Source organism: Leptonychotes weddellii, chromosome 10 (assembly GCF_054177405.1).
Source record: "Leptonychotes weddellii isolate Sample4059 chromosome 10, ASM5417740v2, whole genome shotgun sequence".
In the NCBI taxonomy this organism is placed as follows: domain Eukaryota; kingdom Metazoa; phylum Chordata; class Mammalia; order Carnivora; family Phocidae; genus Leptonychotes; species Leptonychotes weddellii.
In genome coordinates, this window is record NC_138378.1 from 3,100,514 (window position 1) to 3,119,459 (window position 18,946).

The window sequence follows — 18,946 nt, forward strand, 5'->3', positions numbered from 1 at the left end:
CCTCCCGCTACCTTCTTCTTCTTTTTTTTTTTCTTAACATATATTGCATTATTTGTTTCAGAGGTACAGATCTGAGATTCAACAGTCTTGCACAATTCACAGCGCTTACCAGAGCACATACCCTCCCCAGTGTCTATCACCCAGTCACCCCATCCCTCCCACCCCACCCCCCACTCCAGCAACCCTCAGTTTGTTTCCTGCGATTCAGAATTCCTCATATCAGTGAGATCATATGATACATGTCTTTCTCTGTTTGACTTTAGAAATACTTTTTAAAACAAGTTTTGGCTACCTATTCAATACTAAATATTAGGGTAAAACCTTTCAAGTCAGCCTAAAACACAGAAATTTTTGGTTATCATGTGGTTTATAAAATACCGTATATCAGGGCACCTGGGTGGCACAGTTGGTTGAGCATCCAACTCTTGGTTTTGGCCCAGGTCATGATCTCAAGATCCTGGGTTTGAGCCCCAGGTGGTGCTCTGTGCTCAGCATGGAGTCTCCTTGTTCCTTTCTCTCTGCTCTCCCCGCTGCTTGTGCTTTCTCTCTTGCTCTCTCCATCTATCTCTGAAGTGAATAAATAAAATCTTTTAAAGAAGTACCATATGTCCTTTGTGTGTAGTCAAGGTAAAATGCTATGGATAAAATTACAGAATATTTAATTTCAAAACAGAATGTGTGTTTACTGTGGCTGCTTCTTGTGGTTTCAGATAATTACTCCTAGCAAAAGAAAAATGTCTGAAGCATCAATGATTGTTCCTGGTGCAGACAGATACACTGTGAGAAGTCCAATTCTTTTAATCAACACATGTAAGTTTTATAGTCTTAAAAGACTTTTAACAAACATTTTTAAAATCAACATTTTTTAATTCAGAGATATTCTGGGCATAATTTACATAGAGGATAAGTTGGAGATATAGAAATTATTAAGATATGAACCACAAATGTCTTCTAATTGTCAAGAAATTTCAAATTTCTATGAAAGGTATATTGGTTATTAACATGTAAACATTATTCAAAGTATTAATACCCAGCATTAATAACTTATTGTAATTTGAGAGTCAGCTGTAACATAGTGGATAGAACATTGAATTAATCAGGATGCTTGGGCTTATTTCCCTACCCCCAGGTGTGTACTTTGTACAGATTATCCTCTAGTTAAGTTTAGAACCGGTTTTCTTTTTATAAAATGGAACTAAAGTGTCTATCTCATCAAGGTGTTTAGAAGACTAAATAAAAATCATTCATTCACTCAATGAGAAATATTATGAAACATTTAGACAGTGCCTGGTACATACTAAGGACTAAATACAAATAAAAAAAAAATACTACATACTAGCTGCTATAAAGCACAGTCTTATTTAGTATATATGACAATTTAATAGTGACCTTCTGTTTCCAAAATCCAATTGCCTACTGGATAGTTACTTAATGTCTGGTAGGCTTCACAATAAATTCATCTTTCCACCCTCTCTGCCAGTTTTTTGTCTCTTTCTTACCTTGGTAAATGGCATCTGTATGCTTTATTCATCTAAACCAGAAACCTGGGACCCATCCTAGCACCTCCCTTTTTTACCTTCCTCATCTAAAAAGTACCTCAATAATAGCAATATGTAATTTTAGAAGCCCTATAAATATTACAGTCCTTTGTCCTCCTTTTTAGCAACACCACGAAGAGGAAGAATTAAACCACCACTGCAAATGATGAGTTCTGCAGAAAAACCTGATACACCTAAAACATCAGAAAGTGGAGTGGATAATGCTGTATTTCTTATATCTAGACCATCTGAAGGAAGAAATAGTGGAGATAATACAGACAAAGTAATTTACTTTGAAAACATTTTTAAAAATTAATTTTATCAATCTATTGTAGAAATACATATTGAGCTAACTTCTTTTGCAAGCAGTGAGGGCCTCACTTTGTTTAAAGTACCATCACACACACACACACACACACACATATATATATACATACATATATATATATACATACATACATGTGTACATGTATGATTTATTGTTTTTGAAAGTCAGTTCCTTCTGACAGGACCTACTTACTGTGCTAACAGTAAAATTGAGGAATATCCCTTCAGTATAACTCTGATTTATGTATTCAGTAGGAGAAATGGACTTGCCATCATTCTTTAGTTTATTATACAAGTTAGTGTCTGCTAGAAATGTAAGATACACATGGACTCTGTCCTTAAGTATCTCAAAGTTCTAGTGTGGAAATTAAATTAATAAGATAATTATAATATTGTATAAATGTTCTCAGATTGTACATATAAGATGCAGTAGGAACCTAGTGGAGGGGCAGTGCCTAACCGCAGAGCTGGAGGGGAGGGTGAAGATCAGGAGATGCTCCTTAAGGAGATGGAGAGTGAGTTGGTTTTTGAAGGATCAATAAAGGTTAGTCAAATGGACATCAAGGAGAAGGGCATTCATTCCAGGTAGTTGAAGGGACAGAACAGAGAACAGCTGAGAGAAAATTATTTCTTTGTGAGGTGAGGTAGTCAGAGATACAGATAAGTAAGTTTGTTGATGAGAAATGCCTAACAGCTTTTGTTTTCATTGAAGTATGAGGTGAACATGGTGAATTTGTCTTGGCGATATGCTGAAGTAGAGGGCTCAAGGGTGTAAAGACTTGAAACAGTTACTAAGATAATGGGGAGGGTAAGTGAAGGATAATGAAGAGTAAGTAAAGGTGTTAGGTTGAAGGCCCTTTCAATTTAAGACTGTGAATTTTATGTGTCATTTTTCTCCAACAAAGCACAGTAAAAAGGAATAGGTGGTGGATTTTAAAAAAATGGTTATGTGGCCAAAGGATGAATGGTGCAAGAGTTGAAGATACTTGGGAAAAAAAGTCAAAAGTAATTGTTCAAATTAATCAGCTGAGTGTTCCTTTATTAGGGTGCTGTTGTTCAGTGGTGTGGTGTGGTCCTGAGTGTGGTAGGATGGTGGGCATCCCAGACCCGGGCTTGCTTGTTCCAGTCAGGGAGCCCTTCTGTCGTCGTGACAGCCAACACATACCTGCATGCTTTCCTACTGCTCCTGTCCTGGGATGGAGAACTGCCTGCTAGACCAAGTAGTGAAGACAGCCAGCATGAGGGACTGTGTCTTAGCCCAGAGGGCGTGTGTTTCTGAGTGATGGCAGATTGTTATCAGATCTGTGGCTATGAAAAGAGGGAACCTTGGTGGAGGCAAGAAGTTACCTGTTCAGTGGCCACAACTTTACAGAATCCTTTAATATTCTAGAATTTCCAACTCTTGTGTGTATGTTAGTGAAAAGACAGAATAAATGCAGGCTGTGAGATCAGCTGCAGTAGGAGATGTGCCACGGTGATTCTAGAAATTGTCAGTTACAGATGAGAATGGAATTATTGTACTAGCTGTGGATGAGATCAGAAAGTTTGTAGGCTCTTCTGCCTTGTCTGTAATGAAAATTATTTTCTTATGTTTTAGAGTAAGTAGCATTCTGGAATGGGCATAACCTTTATGAAACAATAGAAATACTATCCAACTTTTAATAGCAAGGCAAATTATTTTAAAGGTTTTAAACTTTAATACTCTGACTTTTAAGAGTTGTTTTCATGTAATGCCTTGATTTAAATTTACATTACCATGTCTCCTCTGTGTTATAGCATATCAAAATGGCTAAAGTTGTAAAGAAGACAGAAAATAAGGTTGTTGAATTCCCAAACCAAAATATGAGTAAGTACTTTTTTGGTTTAATTTCACCTTCTCTTTTAAAAAATGTATACACTTCATATTTCCCTTTAACTCCACTGGCTTTCATTGATTTGAAAAAGAAAGATTTAGAATGAATGCATATGGCTTTATGAAAGGAACTTAGAGGTTACAAGGAAATATAATACAATCTCTATTTCCAAGAAGATCAATCTCTGTATCCTAATAATGTGAATCTTGATCAACTTCTATACCAACTCCCATTTTACCCTGCCAACTGCACAAAAAATTGAAAATGCCATAATTTTTATTTTATTTAGATGACCTGCAGGATATCGTTCCAGATTCCCAAGCAGTGGAGAAAATAGATAAACCTGTGTAAGTATGAACAAAACCATCAAATAAGTTAGTATATATTAATGTTGTTTTTATATAAATGTAATACATTTAAAAGAAAAGGCTTTTATATTCTTAGAATGTAGTATTGGCTCTCACAGTAATCAGCTCAAGTATTACTATGATTGCACAATGGGGAATAGTCTGTGTTTTTTTCATAGCCACCAACATTACTCTTTTCCAAATTGAGAGACTTAAAATGAGATTTTTAAAATAATAAAGTATGAATGTGAAGAAATTTAACCTAGTTTAAATACACAGTAGAACATGTAAGATATGTGAGATATATTTAAGTAGATATCAAATAATAGCAATAATGGAATTTTTTAATAATAGTTTTTAATCTGATCAGTTACATAGTAAGTTTTAACTTTCCTAATGACTTACCAAAATATTTTCATACTTGACTAATGAACTGCTATCAATAAACATTGACTAAAAAAAAAAAAAATCAAGGTCTCATGTCAGAGTCATAGGCTAATGTTTTGTAATACATTAAGCAAGTTATTTTATTTTCCAGGTTACGTGGTGTTTTGGACAACATCTATGGGGGAAAAATGCCCTCCAAATGGTCCTGTTGGACTCCTGTAACAAATATTAATCTATGTAATAACCAAAGAGCAGATACTTCATCAGGAGACATATTCAGTCAAGGTGAAACATTGTTTTCTCTGTACACAATAGTAGCTCAGGGAAATACTCATTTCTTGCAATGTCTAATAAATATCTTTGATTTTAACAAATTTATGTATTACCAGTTTATTTAATAAGGATTGGTTTTTATTTTTCCATTAGATGTTACTGTGAACAAAAAACTTAGGAAACAAAAATCATCCTCTTCAATATCTGAGGATAATTCTGAAGAAACAGAAAAGATGCAATATAAGAAAAAAACAATGCAGCATAACAAAATAGAGAAAGCAAAAGTAGGAGTGTGCAAAAGAGACACTCAGCAACGACTAAATCATGCTAAACATTCGGAGCAGAAAAATACTGAAAATACCAAGCAAAGTGATTGGCATATTGAATCTGCAACTACTTTTAAGTCCGTTCTCCTAAATAAGACAGTTGAAGAATCTCTGATCTATAGGAAGAAATACATACTGTCAAAAGATGTGAATACTGCTATTTGTGATAAAAGCCCTTCTCCTAGAAAAAATGTGAAAAGTCATAGAAAAGCAGGGAAAAGATTAACATCTGAACTTAATTCCTGGGATTTGAAACAAAAAAAAATGGTGAGCTTTCATTGTGTTTGGTGTCTGCATACCTATAGTATGCCTACCTAATGGCATAAGACAGTGAAAGAAGCTTGATGGATTGCTGCAGATTTAACATTTGTGAGACCTTGTTCTTTAATTCAAGTCTCCAGTCTGAGAGTGAGTGCCTCCTGAACTCTCTCACCTCATCCTAGTCCCTGTCCCCCCACCCCCGAACCAGTGCAGGGCAGGTGTGTAAATAGGTGTGGTGTGAATGCACCCTGCAGCTCCTTGTGTCCTCCTGATGGTTTTCTTCCACTCTGTCCGGCAGATGCTTTGAGCATGTATATAGAACTGTCTGTACCTCTCTTAACAGTGCTTACCTTTCTTTTAATAAATGGTTATTTGTGTCTATTTTTCTCCTTGTTATAGCCTATTAGAGTGTAAAGACTGTGTTTATTCATCATTTGTTTTCCTGCATGGCCTAGCTCAGTTCTGCACATAGTAGCATCTGAAACCATTTCTTGGATTATTGCATTAGAGTTTGACAGGTTTTTTCAAAGAAAAGGAAAAGATGTAGGCGGAGTGCAGGAGACTGTCTTCTGCTGTCCTGTTGCTCATCCCTGTTGGAGTCTTTCCCTTTTCCTTCAGAGTAATCATCTGTAGGACATCTCTAGGACAGTTTTAGCTAGTCTGCACCATACTTTAGACCAAAAGTTTACTTTTTTTAGTAGTTACCATAAATATTTTTTTGCCATTGCTATCAAGATGCAGATTAAGAAAACTTTTTAATTAGAATACATTCCACTGCCAATAATAGAATCTGTTTTTCACTCTTGCTTAGAATATGCAGGTCTTATAGCCTTCTATTTTCATATATCTTCCAGAGTGGTATTAATACCTGGACATAGAGTTGATGTAAAATGTCCATGTATTGGAGCACCTCTATATGCAAATGAAAAACTTAATAGATAATTTGTAATTGTTGTTTATACTTAGACATTATTTCATTTGTCTTGACCATCCTTTTTATTTTGTCTTTAATCTGCAATTCACTTTCTGTGCCTGATTTGGCTACATTCTTCTTTAACCAAATCCTTTTGAGTCACTTTTTCTTGTTTCTTAGTATGCTACTTTTCTTTCTAGTCTTAGCTGCTATTTAGTTCTTCAGATGCAGGGGAAGTAAGTTCTTTTTGTCTGAATGTTGAATGTTCTTCAATTTTTATTTTAAACTGTTTCCTTTGGAATTTAGAATTATTCCCTGAGCTAGTCAGTGTTTTTTTTCCTGGGACCCTGGAAACTGATCATCTCTTCTAAACTATGCTCTGATTTTTTAAAACCCAACTTCCTGTTTCCAGAAGTTCTCTTCAGTCTTTCATAGTGTTGCTCCCTGTGTTACTATACGGGACTTCCTGCCACTCACATGCATGATGACTCTCCTCTAAGGTAGTCATCCGATCCTGCTTCCTGTTCACTAGATTAACCCAGAGAAACAGAACCTCTGCAGCTCGGTGGCGATACAGATTTCCCAAGTTGGCTCCAATTATGCTGGAAGTTCTTAAATCATACACTCACTATTTTAGGGGAGGTTCATTTTCGCTACATTTAAAAAAAATTTTTTTTTTATTCATGTGACAGAGAGAGAGAAAAAGAGAGGGAATATGAGCAGGGGAGAGAGGCAGAGGGAGAAGCAAACTCCTCGCTGAGCCAGGAGCCTGATATGGGGCTTGATCCCAGGACCCTGAGATCATGCCCTGAGCTGAAGGCAGACGCTTAACCATCTGAGCCACCCAGGCGCCCCTGTTTTGGCTACATTTTTATCAAGCCAAGTAAAGTAATCTCAAGAGACAGTAAATAGTAACTTATGATCTACTACATATAAAAACATAAACTTAAAAATGATTAAAACAGGGCACCTGGATGGCTCAGTCTGTTAAGCATCTGACTTTTAATTTCCACTCAGGTCATGATCTTAGGGTCATGAGATCAAGCCCTGCATTGGGCTCTGTGATGGGCGTGGAGCCTGCTTGAGATTTTCTCTCTCTTTCCCTCTCCCTCTGCCCAACCCTCCCTACCCCCACTTTGACTTGCTTGCAAAAAAAAAAGTAAATTTTTTGTTTCTATTGTATTTTACCATAATTTAAAAAAAAATGCCTGATTCCCAGAAAAAGGTAAAACTAATGACTAGAATCAGGAGAACTCATATCTTTAAGAGTATTGTGGGGAGTTTTCTCTTAGCTAAATTACTGAAAATTATGCAGATGATAATTGTAGTCCTTCCATTTTTAAAGTAATAGTATTTTTTACCTTTTTTTTTTTTTTTAAGTAATCCCAACACCAAACGTGGGGCTCGAACTGATGATCCCGAGATCAAGAGTTGCACAATCCACTGACTGAGCCAGGCAGGCACCCTTAAAACAATAGTATTTTTTAGAGCAGTTTCAGGTGTACAAGTACACTGAGAGTTCCCATATCCCCTTCACCCACACCCTAGTTTCCCCATTATTAGCATCTTACATCAGTGGGTACATGGGTTACAAATTATGAACCAATATCAGTACATTACTAACTAAAGTCTATAGGTTAGAATTCACCCTTTGTGTTGTATACATATTCTGTATGTTTTGATAGGTATATAGCGACAGGTATTTACTATTACATTATCATACATAATAGTTTTACTGCCCTAAAATTCCCCTCTGCTCCCTACCCCCTCACACTCCTGGCAATCACTGATCTTTTTACTGTCTCCGTAGTTTTGCCTTTTCCAGAATGTCATAGAGTTGGAACCATATAGTATGTAGTCTTTTCAGATTGGCTTCTTTCACTTAGCAATAGCAATGATGCTCACTCCATGTGTTTTCATGGCTTAAGAGCTCGTTTCTTCTTAGTGCTGAATAATATTCCATGATATGTATGTACCAAGATTTGCTTAGATGTTCACCTATGGAAGGACATCTTAGCTGGTTTCTATGGTTTGACAGTTATGAATAAAGCTTCTGTAAACGTTCATTGTGCAGGGTTTATGTGGACATAATCTTCCAGCTCACTTGGGAAAATACCAAGGAGCATGATTGCTGGATCATATGGTTAGAATGTGTTTAGTTTTGTAAGAAACTTCCTGTCTTCCAAAAGTGGAAAAAAGGGCTGTACCATTTTTGCGTTCTGAGCAACAGATGAGAGAATTCCTGTTGATCTATATCCTTGCCAATATTGGGTGTTGTCAGCGTCTTGGATCTTAGCTATTGTTATGTGTGCTTGGTGGCATCTCATTTTAATTTGCAATTCCCTAATGACATATGAATTTGAGCATCCTTTTATATTTTTATTTACCATCTGAATGTCCTCTTTAGTGAGTTGTCTATTCAGATCTTTTGCTCATTTTTTAACTGGGTTCTTTGTTATTGTCGAATATTAACAGTTCTTTGTATAATTTAGATATAGGCATGCCATGTTTTATTGCACTTCACAGATACTGCGTGTTTTTATGAATGGAAGGTTTGTGGCAGCCCTGTATTGGGCAAATGCATTGGTGCCATTTTTCCAACAACATTTGCTAACTTTATGTCTCTGTCACATTCTGGTGATTTTCATAATATTTCAAAGTTTTTCATTATTTTTATATTAGTTATAGGTGATCTGTAATCAGTGTTCTTTGATGTTATTATTGTAATTTTTTGAGGCACCATGACTGCACCGATAGGATGGCAAACTTAATAAATGTGTGTTTTCTGACTGCTCCGCCACCTGGCAGTTCCCTCATGTCTCTTCCTCTCTTTAGGCCTCTCGGTTCCCTGAGACATAACAATATTGAGATTAGGCCAGTTAACAACCTTACAGGGGCCTCTAAGTGTTCAAGTGAAAGGAAGAGTCACACATCTCTCAGTTTAAGTCAAAAGTTAAAAATGATTAAGTTAATGAGGAAGGCATGCAGAAAGCTGATATGAGCAAAAAACCTCGGCCTCTTGTGAAACAGCTTTATTAGTTCTGGAGGAAGTTTGAGTGGCCTGGATAGAAGCTCAAACCAGCCACAAAATTCTCTTAAGCCGAAGCCCACTTAAGAGCAAGGCCCTAACTCTCTTCAATTTTATGAAGGCTGAGAGAGGTAAAGAAGCTGCAGAAGAAAAGTCTGAAGCTAGCAGAGACTGGGTCATGTAGTTTAGGGAAAGAAGCCATCTCCATAACATAAAAATGCAAGGTGAAGCAGCAAGTTATCCAGATGATCTAGCTAAGATAATTAATGAAGGTGGCTACACTAAAGAGATTTTCAATGTAGGCAATATATTGGAAGAAGATCCATCTAGGACTTTCATAGCTGGAGATAAGTCAGTGCCTGGCATCAGAGCTTCAAAGGACAGTCTGACTCTCTTGTTAGGAGCTGATGCAGCTGGTGACTGTAAGTTAGAGCCGGTGCTCATTAACCATTCTGAAAATCCTAGGGGCCTTAAGAATTATGCTAAATCTACTCTGCCAGTGCTTTATAAATGAAACAGCAAAGCCTGTGTGACAGCACATCTGTTTACAACATGGTTTGCTGAATATTTTAAGCCCACTGTTGAGATCTGCTCAGAAAAAAAGATTCGTTTTTAAAATATTACTTCTGACTGACAGTGCCCCTGGTCATTCAAGAGCTTTGATGGAGATATGCAGGGAAATTAATGTTTTCATACCTCCTAACATAACATCCATTCTGCAGCCCATGGCTCCAAGGGTAATTTTTACTTTCAAGTCTTACTATTTAAGAAATACGTATCATAAAGCTGGGCAAACTAAATTGAAAGCCTCTGGAAAGGATTCACCATTCTAGATACCATTAAGAACATTTGTGAATGGGGCACCCAGCTGACTCATTTGGTTAAGCATCCGACTCTGATTTTGGCTCAGGTCATGATCTGAGGGTCATGAGGTTGAGCCCCGTGTCGGGCTTCATGCTGGGCGTGGAGCCGTACTTAGGATTCTCTCTCCCTTCTCCCCCGCCCAAAAAAAACCTTAGTGATTCATGGAAAGAGGTCAAAATATCAACATTAGCAGGAGTTTGGAAGAGTTGATTCCAACCCTCATGGATGACTTTGATGGGTTCAAGACTACAGTGGAGGAAGTAGCTGCAGATGTGGTGGAAACAACGGGAGAACTAGAATTAGAAGTGGAGCCTGAAGATGGGACTGAATTGCTGTGATCTCATGATAAAACTTTAATGGATGAGGAATTGCTTCTTATGGATGAGCAAAGACCATGGTTTCTTGAGATGGAATCTACTCATGGTGGAGATGCTGTGAAGAATTTAGAATATTACATAAAGTTAGTTGATAAACATAGGCAGGGTTTGAGAGGCTTGACTTCAATTTTGAAAGAAGTTCTGCTGTGGGTAAAATGCTATCAAAGAGCATTGCATGCTACACAGAAATCACTCATGAAAGGAAAGGTCAGTCAATGGTGGCAAATTTCATTGTTGTCTTACTGTAAGAAATTGCCACAGCCACCCCAGCCTTCAACAACCACTACCCTGATCAGTCAGCAGGCATCAACGTTGAGGCAAGACCCTCTACCAGAAAAAAGATTACAATTTGCTAAAGCTCAAATGATTAGCATTTTTTAGCATTAAAGTATTTTTTAATTAAGGTATGTACTTTTTTTTAAGACATAATGCTATTGTACATTTAACAGACTACAGCATAGAGTAAGCGTAACTTTTATATGTGCTGGGAAACAGTTCATTTGACTCACTTTAATGCATTATTTGCTTTATCACTGTGTTCTAGAACCAAAACCACAGGATCTCTGCAGTATGTCTGTACAAGTCCTTTGTCAGATATGTGTTTTACAAAAAGTTTCTTTCTGTCTGTGGCTCACCTTTTTATTTTTGAAACAGTGGCTTTCACAGAACATAAGTTTTTAATTTTAATGAAGTTCTACTTCTCAATTTTGTCTTTCATAGATTGTGCTTTTGGTGTTATACATAAAAAGGCATTGCCAAACCCAAAGTCAACCTAGGATTTTCTCCTCTGTTATCTTCGAGGAGTTTTATAGTTTGCATTTTACTTTTAGGTTTATGATCCCTTTTGAGTTAATTTTTTGTGAAGGGTGTAATTTCTGTGTCTAGATTTGTTTTTTGTTTTGTGTTTTTGTTTTTTTGTTTTTTAGCATGTGGATGTCCAGTTATTCCATCATCATTTGTTGAAAAGACTGTCCTTTCTCCATTGCATTGCTTTTGCTTCTTTGTCAAAGATCAGTTGACTATATAAATGAGGGTATTTCTGGGCTTTCTGTTTGCTCTCTGTTTTGTTTTATTACTCTATTTGTCTGTTTCACCAATACCACTCTATATTGATTATTGTATCTTTATAGTAAGTCTTAAAGTATGGTAGTGTCAATCTTCCAACTTTGTTCTTCAATACTATATTGGCTATTCTCGTTGTCTTGCTTCTCCATATACACTGTACAATCATTCTGTTGATATCTACAAAATAACTTGCTGAGATTTTGATTAGGATTACATGGATTCTGTAGTTCAAGTTGGGAAGAACTGACATCTTGACAGTATTAAGCTTCCTATCATGAATGTGGAATTTCCTTCTGTTTATTTAGTCTTTGATTTTCTTCACTAGTCATGTATAGATCTTGTACATGTTTTGTTAGATTTATACCTAAGTATTCCATTTTGGGGAGTACTAATGTAAATGGAATATAATTTCAAACTCTGGTTGTTCATTACTAGCTTATGAGAAAGCAATCAACTTTTGTATATTAACCTTATATCCTTCAGCTGTGCTATCACATTTGCTTATTTTAGTTCCAGGAGTATTTTTGTTAATTTTTTGAGATTTTTTTCTACATAAACAATGATGTCATCTGCGAACAAAGACAGTTTCATTTTTTTCCATTCTGTATTCCATTTATTTCCTTCTCTTGTCTTACTGCATTCATAGGACTTCCCAGTTTGATGTTGAATAGAAGTGGTGAGAGCCGGCATCTTTCCCTTGTTTCTGACCTTGGTGGGAAAACATGTAGTTTTTCTCCATTAAGTATAATGTTAGCTGTAATTTTGTTTTTTTGGAAGATGTTCTTTATCAAGCTGAAGACATTCCCTTCTATTCCTAGTTTTCTGAGAATTGTTATCATGAAAGGGTATTGGGTTTTGTCAAATGCATTTCTTATATCTATTGATATGATTATATGATTTTTCTTTAGCCTGTTGGTATGATACATTATGTTGATTGATTTTCAAATGTTGAATCAGACTTTCATACCTTGAATAAATACCATTTAGTTGTGGTATATAATTCTTTTTAAACATTATTGAATACAATTTGCTAATATTTTGTTGATTTTTTTATCTATGTTCATGAGAGATAGTGGTCTGTAAGGTCTATTTCCTATCTTGTATTATCTTTGATTTTGGTGTAAAGATGATACTAGCTTCATTTAATGAGTTAGGAAGTATTCCCTCTGATTCTATCTTCTGGATGATTGTGGAAAATTGGTATAATTCTTCCTTAAGTATTTGATAGAACTCACCCGTAAACCCATCTGGGGCCTGGTGCTTGCTGTTTTAGAAGGTATTAATTAGGGACGCCTGGGTGGCTAAGTCAGTTAAGCAGCTGCCTTTGGCTCAGGTCATGATCCCAGGACCCTGGGATTGAGTCCCGCGTCAGGCTCCTTGCTCAGCGGGGAGTCTGCTTCTCCCTCTGCCTGACGCTCCCCCTGCTTGTGTGCTCTCTCTCTCTCTCTCTGACAAATAAATAAAATCTTAAAAAAAAGTATTAATTATTCAATTTCTTTAATAGGTATAGTCCTATTCAGATGATCTATTTCTCCTTGTATGAGTTCTGGTAGATTTTACCTTTCAAGGAATTGGCCCATTTGATTTAGGTTATCAAATTTGTGGGCAAAGAGTTGTTCATAATATTCCTTTATTTACCTTTTAATGTCTATAAGAGTGACAGCCTCTAATTCATTTCTGATAGTAGTAATTCCTGTCTTTTCTCTCTCTCTCTCTCTCTCTTTTTTCCCCTTAGCTAACCTGGCTAGAGATGTATTGATTTTAGTTTCCTTTAGTTTTTAATACGATTTTTTTTCCCATGGATAGAAATTTTTATTTTGTTCTCTACAGAGCACTCTGCACCATTCTGTAAACTGTTAAATCTTATCCTATGTTGTTTAATGCCTAACAAAGCCCAGACTTCCTAAATAATTTCTTACCTCCTTTATTTCTCTTTGTAGTTATATATAGAACCAGATTTTTCTTAAATGTTCCTTTATTTTCCTTTGAAGGATTACTGGTAGAGCTTTAAAGTAACTTATAAATTGTTTCAGAGAGGAAAGTCAAAAGAGAAAGGATTTACTGATGCAGCAGAATCCTTGATAAACCAAATTAATAAGAGGTATAAACCAAAGGATGACATAAAGTCCACAAGAAAATTCAAGGAGTCTTTGATTGACAGGTATGTTCTTAAATTTTAGACATAATTTTTCTTCTGACATACAACTAAATTATTTTACACCATTTTAAGAAGGTTAGTTTTGAACATGTTCAAGTAATACAACTTTCCAGTAGAAAACACCTAGTTATTTACTTTTAAAAATAGTAGCTGTTTAAATTATACAGGAAGGGAACTGACTTTGAAATTAGTCATTGTAGTAGGTGATTATTACATTTTATAAAGTATCAAAAATACCATATTGATACAGCATACCATTTCATAAATAAATCTTTAGGATATAGACATTTTAGGATTTTATTTATTGAGCCTAGTGATGAGTAAAACTAAATATATTTAAATATATTGCTTAATGAAACATGAAATTTAAATGAACTGAAATGAGTTACTTTTATATAGTAAATATGTATTTTTTCGTTGGCAGTCTTTCTGAAGGTTCTTTTCTTATTGCAAAATGTTTCTTTACAGGTTGATTGGTGGTTAATTCATATTTAAATTAATTCTGGCCTTAAGATAAGACACAAAACAATTTCTCCCAGCAGAACCATTCATTTCCAATTGCTTGGCACCTCCTACTGCATGAATGATTCAGCTTATTAACAGTTAGTGTTGTTATTTGCTACAAGTGAAGTTGCAAAAATATTTATATATATATTTATAGCATATTGAATGTAAACTTAGTGACCCAAATGTCTTACCTTATATAAAAAGGCTTTTATGAAGAATATTCTGATACTGAATTGCTTTTTTAATTTTGACAAAACCTTTCTTATAGTGGTTTTTCAAACAAATCTGATCTACAGCTCAGTAAGGTAGGTTTCATTTATTTAACTACACCAAATGTATAGTCAAACTCTATATGATATTTGACTGTAAACATAAAATAGAATCACAGTATAGGGTGGAATTAGTGTTTTCAGCATGTTGATAAATGGATAAACAACCGACAATTTAGTGGCAACTACTCAAAATAGTCCTCTTTCTGTTCGGCTTTTCAAAAAGAAATGTTTGTTTTCCATATGTGAGTGTGATCTTTTCATTTTCTGGTACCTGATTCATAAATCTTTATCTTCATTTTTTTCCCTAGTTAATCCCATCTCTTCTGACAATTAAGATCCTTAAGTCTCTGTTTTTTGTTTTTAAAAAAATTACTATTCAGGCTTAAAATACCAATTATCTTTGATTTCTTCTTCACAGTTTCTATCCATTTTAATTTCAAGTTTTGAGGTTCACCTTCTGTATGTTCCTCTTAAATCTCCCCTCTGCTGCCCATGCAACTCCTTTTTCCTAGTTTGAGTTCTAATTTCTCGTCCCTAGATTATTGCAATAGCCTTTATGTAATTCTTTTTGCCTCTAGTATTTCTCTTGCCAAGCTGTCATTCTATTCAGTACAAGCTTTTTTTCTTTTTAAAGCTCCCGTCAGGCCATTCTCTTGTTCCAATTCCTTCTTTGGTCCCTGTTGCTTACTAAGTGGAGACTCAGGCTGGCTTCCTAGTCCCTTTGAAAAGTCCATCTTTGGGGCACCTGGGTGGCTCAGTTGTTAAGCGTCTGCCTTCGGCTCAGGTCATGATCCCAGTGTCCTGGGATCGAGCCCCGCATCAGGCTCCCTGCTCCACAGGAAGCCTGCTTCTCTCTCTCCCGTTTCCCCTGCTTGTGTTTCCTCTCTCGCTGTGTCTCTCCCTGTCAAATAAATAAATAAAATCTTTAAAAAAAAAAAAAAGAAAAGTCCATCTTTATTTCCTAGTATTAGCTCCCTATGCACGTCTCCTTTCGCTGAAGCAGAAGAACTTGAGCTTCCCTGAAGTGTCTTTTCCAAGTGTTTATTCTCTTTTTCTTCCCCTCTTCAGAAAAAAATTTGAACTGAGTCAGCATGCTCTCACATTCTTTTCTGGTAATCAGAACTTGATTCCTCCTTGCAAGTCTTGCTTCAGAGTCTGCCTTCTTTTTAAAAACTTCCAAGGTGTCCTGACTCAAAATCCAAATGGGCAAGAATTCTGAATCTACACACCCGATTTCTTTGTACCATTTTTTGATATTTTACTCACTGTTGCAGTTCTTTTTATCTTTCCTGTGTCTTCTAATTAGCATGTTTCTGCTTAGAATCATCTTTGTATCCTGTATAACACTTTCGCTCCCTTTGGTATCCTTTTTAATATTTTGGCTTATTTTTGGTGTCTTCTGTAATACTAACACATGCTAACACACAAGAGATGAATTGAACAGGTGTATGTAAATGCTAGTAAAAATCCTATTGGAAAAGATAACCGAGATAAGTGATCAGAGGAATAATATATTAAGGGATAAACTTTGAAATAATACAAATAATTATATATAAAATAGCCAAAATACATAGTAAAATTTAATATGAATAACAACTAAAATGAATAGTTTTAATATTTCCAACTTATTAGACTTCAGAGTATTTCTGTTCAGTAATCAATCATTTAGTGATATTAATAGTGGTTTTACATAAACCTTAGTCTCTCCCAAAGTTTTTCTATTTACGACTTTAAAGCAAATGAGTCTGGGAAGAAAAGAAACGTGCTTGTTTTGTGATTCTAAAATCACTAAGGTTCAGCTTGTAGGATAGCATTTACCTATGTACAGGAGTGTCAGTGCAAATAAAGATGTAATTTACAGTGCTTTCAATTATGCTCTTAGATTTTATATTTTATATTTAATTTATATTTTATATTTAATTTTATATTTACATTTTATATTTAATTTTATATTTTATATTTACATTTTATATTTGATTTATGGTACTTTCAATTATGCTCTTAGTACTTAAAGTCTTCAAAATTTTTATAGGTGTGGATGTTTAATACTTTTATTCAGTTTACATTAAGGAAATCGTTACAGGGGCGCCTGAGTGGCTCAGTTGGTTAAACCACTGCCTTCGGCTCAGGTCATGATTCCAGAGTCCCGGGATCGAGTCCATCATCAGGATCCCTGCTCGGTGGGGGCCTGCTTCCCCCTCTGCCTGCCGCTCCCCCTGCTTGTGCTCTTTCTCTCTTTCTCTCTCTCTTGCTCTCTCTCTCTCTGTGTCAAATAAATAAATAAAATCTTTAAAAAAAAAAAAAAAGGAAATCATTACAGATGTAAAACATGAGTAGAAACAAGTAGAAAATATATGAAACTGTAATTGCATATGTTGTTTGTTTGCCAAGTATACGAATGTACAAGTTTGAATGTTATATAAACTTCTTTTGTATTTAGGAAAAGGTTCAGAAAAAAAGTTATAGACAACTGAAGACTACTTTTGTTAATGTTACTTCTGAATGCCCATTGTAAGTAATTTTCCATAGATCTTAGTTTAATTCATATTTGAAGAAAATTTATTATATAATGGAGTTAATATTTCTCTTCATTTTTACAGGAATGATGTTTACAATTTTAATTTGAATGGAGCTGATGAGCCTATTATAAAACTTGGAGTAAGCTAGAAATCAGTATTTTGTATTTAGTATTTATTTTGTATTCACTGTATAGTTTATTACAGTGTGTTTTTTGGTTTCCATTCTCTTATAGATATGCTTTAAAATATTTTAGAATTTATTTGGCACCAACTTAGGTATATTTGGTTTCCTTTCAAATCCTTTGGACTAAAGTAGAGAAAAATGGGTAATTGGGCTATGGGGGGACTCACACTACTACATTAAGAAAATCACTTTCCTTCTTGATATAAGAAATTTTAAAATAATTACTCCTATTTATTATGTTTTTAGTATATTTTATAGTATTAGCTTTCTTCTTAAATATAAAAATATTTTAGCAAAATTAATTTTATTAGATGCATCTTATGATAGGAAGTAATAGAAACCAGATTTTATATGTTTATTTTTTTAATTTTTGTTTGCCTTATTTCAACACTAAGAAAATTTTAATGTTTATTCACAATATAGATCCAGGAATTTCAAGCTACAGCTACAGAAGCCTGTTTGGATAATTCAATAAAATTGTAGGTGCTTTTATAATAATTAGATGTATCAAATTAAAATAAACTTCTCAGTTGTTCTTTTTCTTCAATATTTCCTCCCAGTTTGTCTGAGAATTTTTAATATATGAGAAGAATGAATAAAAATGCTACTGGCATGATTACCCCCATTATATTTCTAATATTTCAGCCTTTGCTTCTAAAATTAATATGCGGATTCTATGTACTTTTAATATTAGTTGTGTCTCTTAGATGATAAAGCTGAAAGGACTTAGTCCTTTCATCTGACTTTGTTATTTTTACAATTAACTGAGGTCAGAGAGCATAAGCAACTTGGCCAGAATTATATAGTGAATTAGTAAAAGAACAAGGCTGAAAACTCCGGTCTAACTGTCCGGTGTATGTTACCTTAAGAGAGCAAATAATAAAGTTAATTAAAATTAATGCATATTTTTGTTTAAGGATAGGTTTAAGGAATCATGATGAACTTGAAACTTCTCTCAAAACAACAGATAAAAGAGTAAGTTATATCCTAATTATTTTAAAAATAATTTTCCAATGCCAAAGATGATCACAGATCTAGAAAACAATTATTTGGATTTTTCCCCCTCTGTGAGATTATCCACGTGCCTGCTATGACTTTGGCATGGTCTCTGAGCTATTTGTAATCATCTAGTAATAAAAGATATGATAGCTTTAGTTATCTTCTTTGATGACATCGGCTTTTGTCTCTGTGGTCATAAGTGGTTTTAACAACAACAAATTATGAATCTCAATCTCTGATCTGGATTTCTGAGAGACTTTCTAGGTATGTTTTCCTTAATGCCAGGTAAATTAGTATGCCAAAAAATTAAGTTAGTTTTTCTGCTCTTTGGGGTTGTTTTTTTTTTTGGCTTAACTTACCTTGCATAGTATATAATGAGACACATTTCTTCATCTATTACAAGGATTTTTTTTTTTTTTTATAGATTGTAACAAATCCTAAAAAGAAAAATCTCTTTAGTGATACTGACACAGAATACAGATGTGATGACAGCAAGACTGATGTTAGCTGGCTAAAGGAACCAAAATCAAAACCACAGCTAGTAGACTATAGCAGAAATAAAAATGTGAAGAAACCTAAAAGTGGGAAATCAAGTAAGAAATCACTTTTTAGAGAAATGTTGCAAATGATTTTACCATTTCAACTATATGGAATGTTTTGTTGGTTGATAAGTATATTTGTATATGTAGTTAGTATTTATAACTACATAGCCTTGTGAATAGAAAAGAAGAGCAAATACACCACACCA

The 18,946-nt window shown here is 34.8% G+C and overlaps 1 protein-coding gene across 6 annotated transcripts in view; it reads left to right on the forward strand.

Annotated features, from left to right (window-relative positions):
* The window catches only part of SYCP2 (synaptonemal complex protein 2), a 79,557-nt gene that overhangs the window by 46,318 nt on the left and 14,293 nt on the right, over positions 1-18,946 (forward strand). For 5 of the 6 annotated variants that reach the window (XM_081832496.1, XM_081832497.1, XM_081832495.1 and 2 more), the window contains 13 exons: positions 711-810; positions 1,664-1,821; positions 3,642-3,711; positions 4,008-4,065; positions 4,604-4,737; positions 4,879-5,318; positions 13,593-13,720; positions 14,493-14,529; positions 16,937-17,007; positions 17,097-17,154; positions 17,623-17,678; positions 18,117-18,174; positions 18,623-18,791. In XM_081832496.1, the coding sequence (XP_081688622.1) occupies positions 711-810; positions 1,664-1,821; positions 3,642-3,711; positions 4,008-4,065; positions 4,604-4,737; positions 4,879-5,318; positions 13,593-13,720; positions 14,493-14,529; positions 16,937-17,007; positions 17,097-17,154; positions 17,623-17,678; positions 18,117-18,174; positions 18,623-18,791 (1,537 nt within the window). The remainder of the gene's footprint in view (positions 1-710; positions 811-1,663; positions 1,822-3,641; positions 3,712-4,007; positions 4,066-4,603; positions 4,738-4,878; positions 5,319-13,592; positions 13,721-14,492; positions 14,530-16,936; positions 17,008-17,096; positions 17,155-17,622; positions 17,679-18,116; positions 18,175-18,622; positions 18,792-18,946) is intronic. The other variant, XM_081832500.1, reaches the window with a different exon arrangement.